This window comes from Camelina sativa, chromosome 10 (assembly GCF_030686135.1).
Source record: "Camelina sativa cultivar CO46 ecotype springtype chromosome 10, ASM3068613v1".
Classification (NCBI taxonomy): Eukaryota; Viridiplantae; Streptophyta; class Magnoliopsida; order Brassicales; family Brassicaceae; genus Camelina; species Camelina sativa.
Genome location: NC_141889.1, coordinates 6,322,783 through 6,334,532, shown reverse-complemented (window position 1 = coordinate 6,334,532; position 11,750 = coordinate 6,322,783). Strand labels below are relative to the sequence as shown.

The 11,750-nt window shown below is 36.9% G+C and overlaps 3 protein-coding genes across 4 annotated transcripts; 2 read left to right on the top strand and 1 right to left on the bottom strand.

The window, feature by feature from the left end:
- The first annotated feature begins 645 nt into the window (after nucleotides 1–645).
- LOC104720105 (putative F-box protein At4g21240) lies at nucleotides 646–1,757 on the top strand. The gene is made up of 2 exons (XM_087470487.1): nucleotides 646–1,527; nucleotides 1,670–1,757. The coding sequence occupies exons 1-2, from the start codon at nucleotides 725–727 to the stop codon at nucleotides 1,722–1,724; spliced, it is 858 nt and encodes a 285-aa protein (XP_087326613.1). The 5' UTR covers nucleotides 646–724; the 3' UTR covers nucleotides 1,725–1,757.
- Nucleotides 1,758–6,309: 4,552 nt separating this feature from the next.
- Nucleotides 6,310–8,094, top strand: LOC104717597 (putative calcium-binding protein CML21). 2 transcript variants are annotated; one of them, XM_010435195.3, is made up of 5 exons: nucleotides 6,310–6,701; nucleotides 6,894–7,178; nucleotides 7,271–7,473; nucleotides 7,553–7,721; nucleotides 7,828–8,094. In XM_010435195.3, the coding sequence occupies exons 2-5, from the start codon at nucleotides 6,980–6,982 to the stop codon at nucleotides 7,950–7,952; spliced, it is 696 nt and encodes a 231-aa protein (XP_010433497.2). In that variant the 5' UTR covers nucleotides 6,310–6,701; nucleotides 6,894–6,979; the 3' UTR covers nucleotides 7,953–8,094. The 2 variants fall into 2 exon arrangements, with proteins under 2 accessions (XP_010433497.2, XP_019086842.2); XM_019231297.2 differs by having other exon boundaries at nucleotides 6,531–6,701; nucleotides 6,871–7,178.
- LOC104717598 (KH domain-containing protein At4g26480) lies at nucleotides 8,012–11,738 on the bottom strand. Its single transcript, XM_087470486.1, has 7 exons — nucleotides 11,227–11,738; nucleotides 10,481–10,566; nucleotides 9,722–9,861; nucleotides 9,123–9,236; nucleotides 8,926–9,042; nucleotides 8,702–8,845; nucleotides 8,012–8,610 (listed from the first exon to the last, which is right to left on the bottom strand). The coding sequence occupies exons 1-7, from the start codon at nucleotides 11,403–11,405 to the stop codon at nucleotides 8,464–8,466; spliced, it is 927 nt and encodes a 308-aa protein (XP_087326612.1). The 5' UTR covers nucleotides 11,406–11,738; the 3' UTR covers nucleotides 8,012–8,463.
- Between the last annotated feature and the right edge of the window lie 12 nt (nucleotides 11,739–11,750).

Sequence of the window (11,750 nt, the reverse complement as noted above, 5' to 3'; positions counted from 1 at the left end):
AAAACTTGGATAGAAATAGAGAAGCATCAAATATAGATATTTATAAAGTAAATTAAAGTATATCATAAAAAGATAAGTAAATTAATCAAGAATATATATATATATACATATATACATATCCAGTGGTTAATATAATTATCTAATAGATAAACAAAAAATTCCCTATGCTCACAGAGGGAATAGTTTAATTTAATATATATAATATATAATAATATAAGAGATCTTTTAATATTAGTGTTATTAATGTATGGATTTATATATTTATATATAGTGTCACAAATTGAATTCTCATTTATACAGAAAGATCTTTGGTATGATATTCTTGTGAAAAGTTAATATGATTAACAAATTAAATAAATCCCAGAAGAAACACTATATATATTATATTAAATCAGATCTTTAATTACTCCATGTGTTCCTATAAGAGGATGCCATATAGCCATATCTTTGAGTTTAAATCTAACATTCTTATGCAATAGTTTCTCTAATTAATTGTTATAAGAGAAAAAAATCTCAAAAATCTAACCTATATGCTTTAAATTAATTCAAAGAGATATCCACATGTATATGATGATGAACTTACATATCCAAACAATGTTATATGATAAACATGAACCTACATATCTAACATAATATATATACACTGTTAAAATGAAAGATACACAAAAAAAGGTATTGAAAATCAAAAACACCCCTTAATTCAAAGGATTTCAAATTAGGAGCCATGGAAAAAAGAGATGAGAAGCTAAAAGTAATCCATAGAATCAAGAACTCTTTATCAGATTGTTTTCATGGTGACGACAAATACGAAAATGATAAAATATCTTCAGATCATGAATATATTCCCATTGATCTAACGAGGGAGATACTTATGAGACTGCCTGCAAAATCTATCTTGAGGTTTCATTGTGTATCAAAGCTATGGTTGTCTATTACCACCCAACAAGATTTCATCAATTCGTTCACGGTTCGACAGTCATCAATTCCTCCCCAAAGTCTTCTTCTCACCTTCACCGATTCTGATATTGAGAGGAAGAGATTCTTCTGCATGCTGCCTTTAAATGAGAAGTCTACAAGTTATTCTGATGTGGACAATTTTCATATCATGCCCCCTTTAAAAGATTGTCGACAATACAGCTGCAGTAGCATTTCTATCAATGGCTTGATCACTTTCGGAAACAAGACAGAGATTGTAATTTGGAATCCCACTATGAAAGAACATATAACCTTGCTTAAACCTAAAACCGTAGGTAGCCTTTTAGAATACGACCCTATGGACAATACATATAAACTACTATTGATGGGCTGTTATTCTGATAAATTAGAGGAAGAATATCAAAACCCTCAAATTCTTACATTAGGATCTCAAGAATCATGGAGGGTGACCAAAAATAGCCCTCATCATCTGGCTAGTAGTGATTATTATTGCATCAAAGGAGTTGTGTATTATAGAGCATATATATCTTCGTTTCCCAAAGAAATCCTGGCTATGAGATTCAAACGGATCATTATGAGTTTTGATGTGAGGTCCGAACAGTTCAAATCAATCCAAATACCTAGTCGTGTGCCCCGACATGAATCAAATCTTCACGAGTCTATATTGAGTTACCAAGGAAAATTAGCATGGGTTTGCAGTTATTCAAATATTATCAAAATATGGGTTTGGCAGGGTGCTGAAAAACAAGACTGGTCAGAAAATGAATTTGTTATACCTTTGCCTATAAGAGATTTGCTTGGGAGGACTTGGTCGTTAAATGGTGCCACTAGTACTGGTGAGTTTATCTATGTAGTATCAGGAAAATTGTTTAAAGATATTTCTGTTTTTTATTATGATCCGGTGAGAGAGACGATCAGAAGTGTCAAAGGACTTGACTATGAGAAATTTAGGCGTTGTTATGGATCTAGGAACGATAGAATGTCTTTTCTCAATATTTGAACCAACTTCTAAAAAACTCTCTCTGTCCCGAATATCGAGAAACTCGAGGAAAGAATCTTCTCCGACGCCGGCGAAGCTTCGGCTCGCTGGCCCTTGTCCAGAGATAGATGGCGTGATAGCTTCCCGGTGACCCTCGTTCCGATGCAATCCTTTCGCCCAAGCCCTATATCGAACCTCACTACTAAGAAATCCAACCAATCTTTCAGATCTGGTACTCTGCTTCGGATGACTGAACTCTCCGTCAATCCAAAGCCAGCGGCTAAGTTGCAGGTAGGTATCGATTCACGGTTTGGAAGCCCACGGCAGCGAGAAGCTGAAACGACGTCGAAGAGGCTATCCCTCACTCCTTCCAATCCCCCCTTTGCCTTGAAACCCCCCTGCTTCAGGCCTCCAACGCCCCTTGTTCCAACGGTGTATAGCGGCTCCGATCTGTTTGTGTACTTGTCCCTGCGCCGCCACACCAACGCCAACCTCTACACAGCCATCCGGAAACTAGGTTTTTCTGTGATGGACCTTTGGCTAACTCTAGGCCCAATAACCTTTGGATGGCCCATTACCAAAAGTTTATATTCATGCGCTCAAGTGTTAAAGCCCAGGTCTGGTTTTCTGTTCTTAATTTTCTCGACATCTCAGCGGATATTTCTTTGCTCTTTTTTGGGTGAAACTCTTTCGAGATGCAAAGTTCCCCGTTGGTACTGGTTACACCAGCTTGGAATCATATGGCCACATTACCCCTCGGTAAGGTTTTGCACCTGCTTTGTCTGGCTAAAACCCCCTCGACCGTATAAATCTGATTGTAGAGCTTGTCTACTTAGAGATGCGTATATTTCTGTTCTATGAAGTAAAATCCTTTTGATTCCGTTTGTCCCTGCTTGGTCAAGTCGAGGCCTCCTCGGTAGCAGAACAATGGATCTCTTTGTTTTACTTGTTGGATATTTGTGTCGATGCCATCTGACAACCGTTGCTTGGAGGGCTGCAACATTGAATTGTAACCGTGTTTTCGACCCAACCGTCGTCTTGATGTGTTTGCTTGCACCTTTGGCTCCCGATTGCTACCTACCACCAACAGAAAGACTCTTCCAGCTGCAGCTCCTATCCAGGTTTGGCCTGAACTCCACTCTTTTCCACCCAAAGCACCCATTGTGTAGCCTAATAGTATCATTTGCTAGACGACTGCCTTTGATCGTTAAGCCACTATTGGTCCTAGCTTGGTACAAGAGTTTTTTGAAAAACCTGTTATTAGAGTCACCTAGGAAAAACCCTTTTGACGGAGATCTCACGATGGTACCCCACATTATGATCCCGCCCCTTTGGTGCGGTGGTTACCGGTGTCCCCTCAGCCTCTCCTCCCCAGCAAGCCTGCTTACCAAGTTCTCTAACCTGCATCTTACCAACTTGTTGAAGTCCCTCCATAAAAGCTTGATGAATTGTGGCATTATGACCTCAACTCCAAGGAGTTGTGGTTACCTCAATCTCTTCAAGCAACGCCTACCCTATCTTAAAACTGCAACCATCGATCCAGTTGCTGATAATCAGAGCTTTGCTCGACCCTTTATCAAAGCCCTACTTCGTGTAGACTGTCTCATTCCGGTGAGCTCTCCAGCTTTGGCCATTTCAACGCCGCTTCGTCTTCGACTCAAGACAGTGGTCATCCTTTATTTCAGTGACTTGCTCATTGATGACGCATCGATACTTCTTGATCTCACAGGTTCCGAGTTGCTTTCTAGCTTCTGGTTCATAGCTCTCAAACCCCGTTTATCAACTGCCCTTATCTATCTTTGTATCCTTGTTGTTTTAAGCTATTGGGTTCCCCTTTTATGCTGTTGTCTAAACTTTATCTTTTGTTTGTACTCCCGTTTTTCTTCTAATGGAATGAAAACACACCTTTGATCAAAAAAAAAAAAAAAAAAAAAAAATGTCTTTTCTCACATCTTATCCGGATCACATCGAGAGTCTCGTATCTCCAAAAAACCTTGTGTGATTATGTCTTTCATGTATTTTAGGTTTCTTTTGTATTCCTTTTAAAAAACAAAAACAAAAATCTCATTTGAGAGTTTTTTATAGTTTACATTTCATAGTTCTGTCTTCCCCACCATTCACAATTTAATGATAACTACTATTGATTTTTTACATTGCAAGTACTTATATATCTCTTCTATTGAACCAACCAAACAATCATTTCTTTTGAAATTTGCTTTCGTAATAGTTAAGAAAACATATAATTATATATCTAATGGTTAGCTGAACAGAAATAAATTCTAAATTTATTTTGAGATGTCATTAATTAACACATCAACAAAACAAAAATTTCCACTTAAATTAGTACGTAGGAAAATAAAAATTTAGATTTTTCTGCAATAAATTAATTTAATCATATGTAAACATGAACCTACATATAGTTGTAAAATCAGGGGAAATTTGAACCTATAACCAAAAAACAAACTTTAATTCATTGTTTAACTATTCTAACCATAAAACTGTTATATACTGTATATTTTATATATTAATGACTAACTTATCGCCATCAACATCACCTTCAACCACTACTTTCTACCATCACCGCCGGCCACCGACCTACGGTCACCACCGCCGGCCACGACCTCCGGCCACCTATCTCTGGCCACCGAACTTTGATCATCATTGCTGGCAGCCGACCTCTGGCTACCTACCTCCGACCACCACCGTCGGCCACCTACTTCTGGCCACCGACCTCTGACCACTACTGCCGACAACCGACCTTTGGCTATCTACCTCCGGCCACCACCGCCGGCCACCACTGCTGGCCACCTACCTCTGGCCATCACCGCCGGCCACCTACCTCCGGCCACCACTGCCGGCCACCACCGCCAACCACCGATCTTCGTCCACCATCGTCGGCGACCAACCTCTGGTCACTACCGCCACCCACCAACTCCGGTGTTCACCACCTCCAGCCACCCTTAACCACCACCTCCACCAAACCATCAACATCCTTATTGGTAATTTTTATTAGATACTTAATTTTTTGAATTAACCTGCTATATTCTTCGATATTTTTCTTATTTTGGTTACCACACCAATTCACTCTGAAATCAGAGATAGAAAATTAGGAGACAATGGAGAAAAGAGAGAGAAAAGAGAAAGAAAAGAGAATACAAAAAAAATTCATAGACACAAACATAATCTTCATCAATCATCAACGTCTTTTTATGGCGACTACGGGGAGGTATTGGTTTAGGATTTCGAAAGAATTTTAATGACTTTAAAAGTTAGGTAAAATATGTTGTTATTCAATCAAGACTTTTAAAAACTCTTTAAAAATTTGGTATTATTGGTTGTGGATTTGTAAAAAGTTATCTAAAATCTTGATAAATTTAGTGTTATTTGATTAAGAGTTTTATAAAATCATTAAAAGTTTTATGTTATTCAAGTAAAACAAAAGAATCTTGGATTGTTAATGAATTCAAATTTTATGTTATTGGTTTAGGATTTTATATCATTTCATTCATAACAAAAGTCATGAAAACTCTTTCATCAAATAGAAAGATTTTACAAGATTAGAAAAAACAAATCATCAAAATTTTAAAAAACTTCCTAAACAATTTCTTAGAATCCTTCATTTTTAATTTTCAATTTTCTATGATTCTAACAATCAGCGAGAACATAAAGTCATTAAAATTCTTTCTAAATCCTAAATCCTAAACCAATACCTAAACCAAATCCTAAATCAGAAAAGAGAATACAAAAAAAATTCATACACACAAACATAATCTTCATCAATCATCAACGTCTTTTTATGGCGACTAATTCTAATAATCAAAGTCAAGATTAGTGGTAACTAATTTTCATTATTCCTACTTTATTATTTTTGGAAGGATATGACTTTTTCTGTAGACTATACATGGGTTATTAGTTGGTTATGGAACTAAGACATTAATAAATTAAATGTATTTAATTGTATTATTTGTATAATTTAGCTTTACGGCGGGTTCCTTGATAATCGAGATCGAGATTTAAGTGTATTTAAGTGTATCATTTATTCATTTGTACTGATCTAATTTAAAGAATAATATCACTTAAAGGAATAAAATATATAATCAATTTTTATAATATAAACAAACTTTTTACAAATCTTACAAAATCTTCATAGTTAAACAAAATAAAATCTTATTTATTATCTTTAAGATTTACATAATAAGCTCTTACCATTTTAATAAATATCATATCTTAAAGTTATTATTTGTAGTATCACAATTTAAAGTTATATGTACAACATTTTGCATATCTTATTACATATTCCATTATTATTTACCAATTGAAATGTAATTAGTTATATGATAAAATGAGTTATAAACTTTTAATTTTATAAATTTATAATTTTTATAACAGATGGCAGGCTAAATGTAAAATATCAAGATTATATGATGATATTGTTTAATACTAAAAAATGATATTAATATAGAAAATATTGAATTTTTATGTATAAAATAAATTGAATCCGTGGGTAATAATAATCTAGTTGTTAAACTAAAACAATAATAGTCAGATGGAGAAAAGTCAGACGAAGATGGAGAGTTTGTGTTAAAATAATAAGATGAATGACATATGCGCAGTTACGTGGAAGCTTCAGCGTTCTTCACGCCATTTATTACAAAAGCTTCTTCGTCTCAAATCTGCAACATCAAATAAATATTTTTTTGTTTCTCCTGGTTAAAAAAATCATTTGACACATTAAACAGATCTGTGATTGTGTTTTGATCTCGTGACAAACAAGAAACTAACACAGGTTCTTCTCTTCTCCTTATTTTTTTTTCCTTTCGGCCTGATTCTTGTGTGACATTAATTGTCTGATTGCGAAACTTGTCCTTTATCTATTATGTCTCGATTTAGTTTTTGTTTTTTCCCCGTCATTTCTTTATTGAATCTAGATCTCGGTTTGATAATCTTGGAATCAGACAGCGTTTGTGTTTTTGGACAGACAAAACGTTAAGCTGCCTTGTCTTACAAGAAACTAGATTTTTGTTTGGAGGGTGAATCTACGATCCGATCTCGAAGCACAGAGACATGGGAGGTGTAGTGACGAAATCCGAATCTCTGGAAACAGAATGGGTACCAGAGACAAAGTTAGAGGCTAAGATCATAGAAGCCGTGCAACGCAGGGCAACGAGAGGCACCACAATGAAATCTTTCAACAGTATTGTCCTCAAATTCCCAAAGATCGATGTTGGTCTTCGAAACTGCAAAGCTATTTTCCAAGAGTTCGGTGAGTGCAAAAACCGGCAGATTCTAGATCGCTGCTTTTTTTTTTCTTTCTCTCATGAGCTGTATGGTTGTTTAATTGGTTGGTTTGGGCAGATGAGGACTCCAACGGGTCTATCGATCACACGGAGCTAAAGAATTGTATCAGGAAGTTAGAAATCTCGTTCGAGGAAGATGAGATAAATGATTTGTTCAAGGCTTGTGATATTAACGAGGATATGGGGATTACATTTACAGAATTCATCGTTCTTCTCTGCCTCGTCTATCTTCTTAAGGATGATTCATCCACTCTCCAAAAGGTAACCGCAAATCTATGCTCTGTTTGATCGGTTTAATCAGTTGTTCGCGGTCTCTGAGAGTTTTTGGTATGATGAATAGAAATGGACGATGGGAATGCCAAAACTGGAACCAACATTTGAGACACTTGTGGACACATTTGTGTTCCTGGACGACAACAAGGACGGATATGTTAGCCGCGAGGAGATGGTCCGAGCCATTGATGAATCTGGAGAACGATCATCTGGGCGTATTGCAATGAAAAGATTTGGTCTGGTCCCTAACTCTTTCTCTCTCTATATATAAAATTCCTCTGCTTCTCAAACTTTCTCCTCCCTTGAACCAAGTTATATTGATATTGAATCTTATGTCTGCAGAGGAAATGGACTGGGACAAGAACGGAATGGTGAACTTCAAAGAGTTTCTGTTCGCATTTACGCAGTGGGTTGGGATAGATGAGAATGAAGAAGAAGATGAAGAAGACAACAACGAGAAGGCTTGAATTTGATGAGTTTCTAACTCTATATACGTGTTTTGTGTTTGCAGAATGTAGTAAGCAAGTAACAAAAGATATGTTGATGTTTATGTAATGCAAACAGAATAATTCATTACCAATACACAAACCATGATGTTTTACCCAAAAACTGGCTTTAACTAACAAAACTTATTAGTAGTCTCCAACTAAACCAAATAAAGAAAAGAACAAGCAAGCCAAAAATAATCTCGGACAGAGACAAAAGACTCATGCCTTTGTATTGCCCCTAGTTCTGTCGTCTGAACCCTCTCCGGGACACGATAAATAAGATAGACACAGATTCATATACGACGGTGTTTTTTTTTTTTGTTTTTTTATTCCAGAGATTAGAGACGGTACCGGTAGCCCGAGGAAGTGGAGGATGGTATGGAGACAGAATCTCCAAAGCCTTCTTGTTTTGAAGGAAGCGGTTACGGTGCATATATACCTTCTTGGAAAGGTGAGAGGCGCAAGCACAAACATGAATTCAGGTGTGCTTTTAGCCCCTTGTCTTGGCTCTCTTCATGCCGAGGCTATTGTAAGGGGAGATGGAACCAGACATTGGAGAGCCTTCTTCTCGAAGACTTCCGTTGAGAAGAGCCAATTCACGTAGCTGTTGTTTCTTGTAGAAATCATGAGTTTCCTCCTAAAACGATACATAAAGCAAGTATAGTTATATATAGATAACTACTATGTGTATCTCTGGTTTAAGATCTTTGAAGGAGCTATGAACAAACCACGGGAGTAAGTAGATCGTCAAGTATTTCATGAGCTTGCATGAGACGTGCATCCACAATTTCAATGGGTAATTCTGCCTCGACTAAGATGTGGAGTGGTTCATTGAGGTGTTCATACCCTGGCTTCCCTCTCATCATTTCCTCCTGCAACAACCATGCTAAAGAATGAAGATACAGTTGGAGTCAAGGGTTTTCTTATCTGAACATATGAAAAATGTAATAACCTTAATCGGATCTTTAATGCTGCCTCTGCCCCTTATCAGAACACGGCAATCAGTACTCGCTTCCACTCGTTTGAGGGAGTTTCCTCTAGGACCCAAGAGGCGACCAACAAAATTGTACTGCAAATTATCAAATTATAGTTTATACTTTGACAAAGATAGTTTAGGCTCTCAGCAAGGAAGGTGGTAAAGATTCATACGTTTGGGTATTTGTCGACTGGAATATCCACCCTGATTGTTCGCTTGACGATGAGACCAGACGAGCTACCAGGAGAGTTTAGCCAATTTGGTGCTGGAGATGATGAAACAGATCTCTGCAAATCAAAAGATAAACCAACAACCTGTTAAAAGCCATGTCAACCTTAACGCATACGAACCTGTTACAGACATATGACTGCACTATGAAAACCAAGAAGAAGATGAAATAAATCTTATCAAATACTTCTTCCACGGAATAAGGGGCAATGTATTGCATTGTCGCAACTTAGCAACCTGTAACTGCTTATCCTATTTCATAATATTCATAGAACAATTTGTAAAGATTAGAGCATGTTATATCCAATCCTTCACAAGCTGTAGCTTATAAACTTAATATCTAGTTACTGCACTGACCCAAAGTCAAAAACATTGCACAACATTACTAATATACAGTGTTAGCCCTGGCAACCTGTCATTATGAACTACGATTAACCGTAAGTCAAAGCAAGTTATGTCAGTATGACTTAAAGTCAAGAAAAGCTTCTACAGAAATAGTATGAATTAGATGAAAAAGAGTTATGTTAATGGTTAGTAGTCATACTTCTGATGGAAATTGTGAGGGCCATCCGTTCATGTCAGCTCTTGCATTCTGAAATATCCCTCCAGAAGCCAGAGGGCTAGGGTGGTCAAACCTACTCTGACTTAAAGCATTCTCCAACAGCGTGGTTACACGCAAAATTTCTGTTCCAAAAAATGTCAATTTTCAAGAGTAAGACGCACCAGTTAGAATTAGTCAACAAATCCATCACCAACAATGATAGTGGAATGGAGAGACATCATAGTCTCAACTAAGTTAGTGAATATTAACGTTCACACTCTAGTTAAAATAGATTGTAGCAGACTGCAAACAAAGACTATGCACTAACTTTTGCTATGATCTCTACGAAGGTCACACGTGTAATCTGTTCAATATCAGAAAGGTTTTCTATGCAGGGATTTCTATGAAACAACTCAGGACAAGAATTCCAAGAAATTGGATTTCATAGTAAAATTAACATCAGTGAAAAGTCATTTCTAAACTCTACTAGAACCACAATTCAACTGCAATACTCCACACTATCATTGAATGTTCTAGTTAATAGTAAGGTAAATAAGACTAAATGTCTTATTGGATAGTAAGATTTCTTACTTACAGGGTTGTACAATTACTCTGTCATATTTTTTTTTTTTTGCCAACATCTAACTAAAAGAAATGCTAAGCAAAAGTACAAAGATAGTAGTTCTGAAACAAGAAACGAAAATTACAAAAGATGTTATGAAGAAAGAAAGAAACTCTAGTTTTAAAAACAGTATGGCTCACCTTGGTTCATCAGCCGGCAAAGATGTGGAAGGACGGGCAAAAATGGAGTAAGCTTGTGACGTTCTGCAAGTAACTCAGAAAGATACCTGCCAACAGAGACATTGCAGATTATCGAAATTAGTATGGCCTTGAGGATATAAGAAAACAAGAAGTTCCACTGATTTTCACTTAGCAATCACGTTTGATAAGCGTATGCAAGAAAATGTCAGATCTTAATATGTACATCCTTGCTCCAAACATCAGCATATATAAGCATAGTGGAGTATTTATAGCTTCATGAAGTCAACCATCACAAAACGAATACAACAGCTGATTCTATAAGATATTGAGGCATTAACAATCCATTACCCAATCAATAAAATCATAGATTTAGATAAAGGTTTTCAAATTATAAGCAAAAGACTTTCTATAGAATCCAGTACACAACGGAAGTAGTTTGAGCTAAAAAAAAGAGCTTAATTTGCAGTGGTGGGTAGGTAGCAACTCAACAACACATATGTGAAAATCCAAGGGGACATCAGAAATAGAAAGCATAGATCTCGGTACGAGAAACAAGAACCAGAAATGAAAAAAAAAAGACGATACCCAAAACAAAACAAAACAAAAAGTTTCGAGATTTGTGATAAAAATTAAAACTTTAAGATCCAAATCAGTAGAACAGAGATAAAACAAAAAAAGAAAACAAGACAACTACAAGACGAAGAAGAAGAAGAAGTAACAAAAAAAAGAGATTGATTTAAAATTACTTCTCTTGCTCAACGAGGAAAGAAGGCTGTGATCGGAGACCACCACCAGAGAAGTTAGGTGACTGAGGAGCCGACGGAGGCACAGAAAGAGGCGGCGGATACGTAACAAATCTTCCTCCACCAGTAACACCACCAACTCCGCCTCCACCACCACCACCAAGTGAAGTCATCATCATCATCACCACCACGACGGCTACTACTTCTTCCTCAGCTGCTTGTTACCTGGAGAAACAACTGAACAGAGATAGAAAAGAACGGAGCTGGGCGGAGATCGAGGAAGTGCGGCGGCGGCGGATCAGTAGGGAGCTAATCTGGCACACACACACACACAAGTATATTTTATTAAGACCTCCAAAATCTACAATAGACGTCGGTGGATGGTGTTTTCTTTTTTTGGGCCTTTATAGCTGTGTGCGTCTGTGTGTGTGGGACTGATTGATTCAGTTGATATTACCCGGAGGACATAAAACTCGTGTTTTTTTTACCGCTCCGCAGAAGCTTCTTACTGACTCAGAAGGTTTCTG

Coding starts and splice junctions, on each gene's coding strand:
- LOC104717597 (XM_010435195.3), top strand. CDS start 6,980: ATGGGAGGTGTAGTGACGAAATCCGAATCTCTGGAAACAGAATGGGTA. Junction 7,474..7,552: donor ATTCATCCACTCTCCAAAAG/GTAACCGCAAAT, acceptor TATGATGAATAG/AAATGGACGATGGGAATGCC. Junction 7,722..7,827: donor TATTGCAATGAAAAGATTTG/GTCTGGTCCCTA, acceptor TTATGTCTGCAG/AGGAAATGGACTGGGACAAG.
- LOC104720105 (XM_087470487.1), top strand. CDS start 725: ATGGAAAAAAGAGATGAGAAGCTAAAAGTAATCCATAGAATCAAGAAC. Junction 1,528..1,669: donor ATTATGAGTTTTGATGTGAG/GTCCGAACAGTT, acceptor TGGGTTTGGCAG/GGTGCTGAAAAACAAGACTG.
- LOC104717598 (XM_087470486.1), bottom strand. CDS start 11,405: ATGATGATGATGACTTCACTTGGTGGTGGTGGTGGAGGCGGAGTTGGT. Junction 10,567..11,226: donor TTCCTCGTTGAGCAAGAGAA/GTAATTTTAAAT, acceptor CTCTGTTGGCAG/GTATCTTTCTGAGTTACTTG. Junction 9,237..9,721: donor CCTCACAATTTCCATCAGAA/GTATGACTACTA, acceptor TTTGATTTGCAG/AGATCTGTTTCATCATCTCC.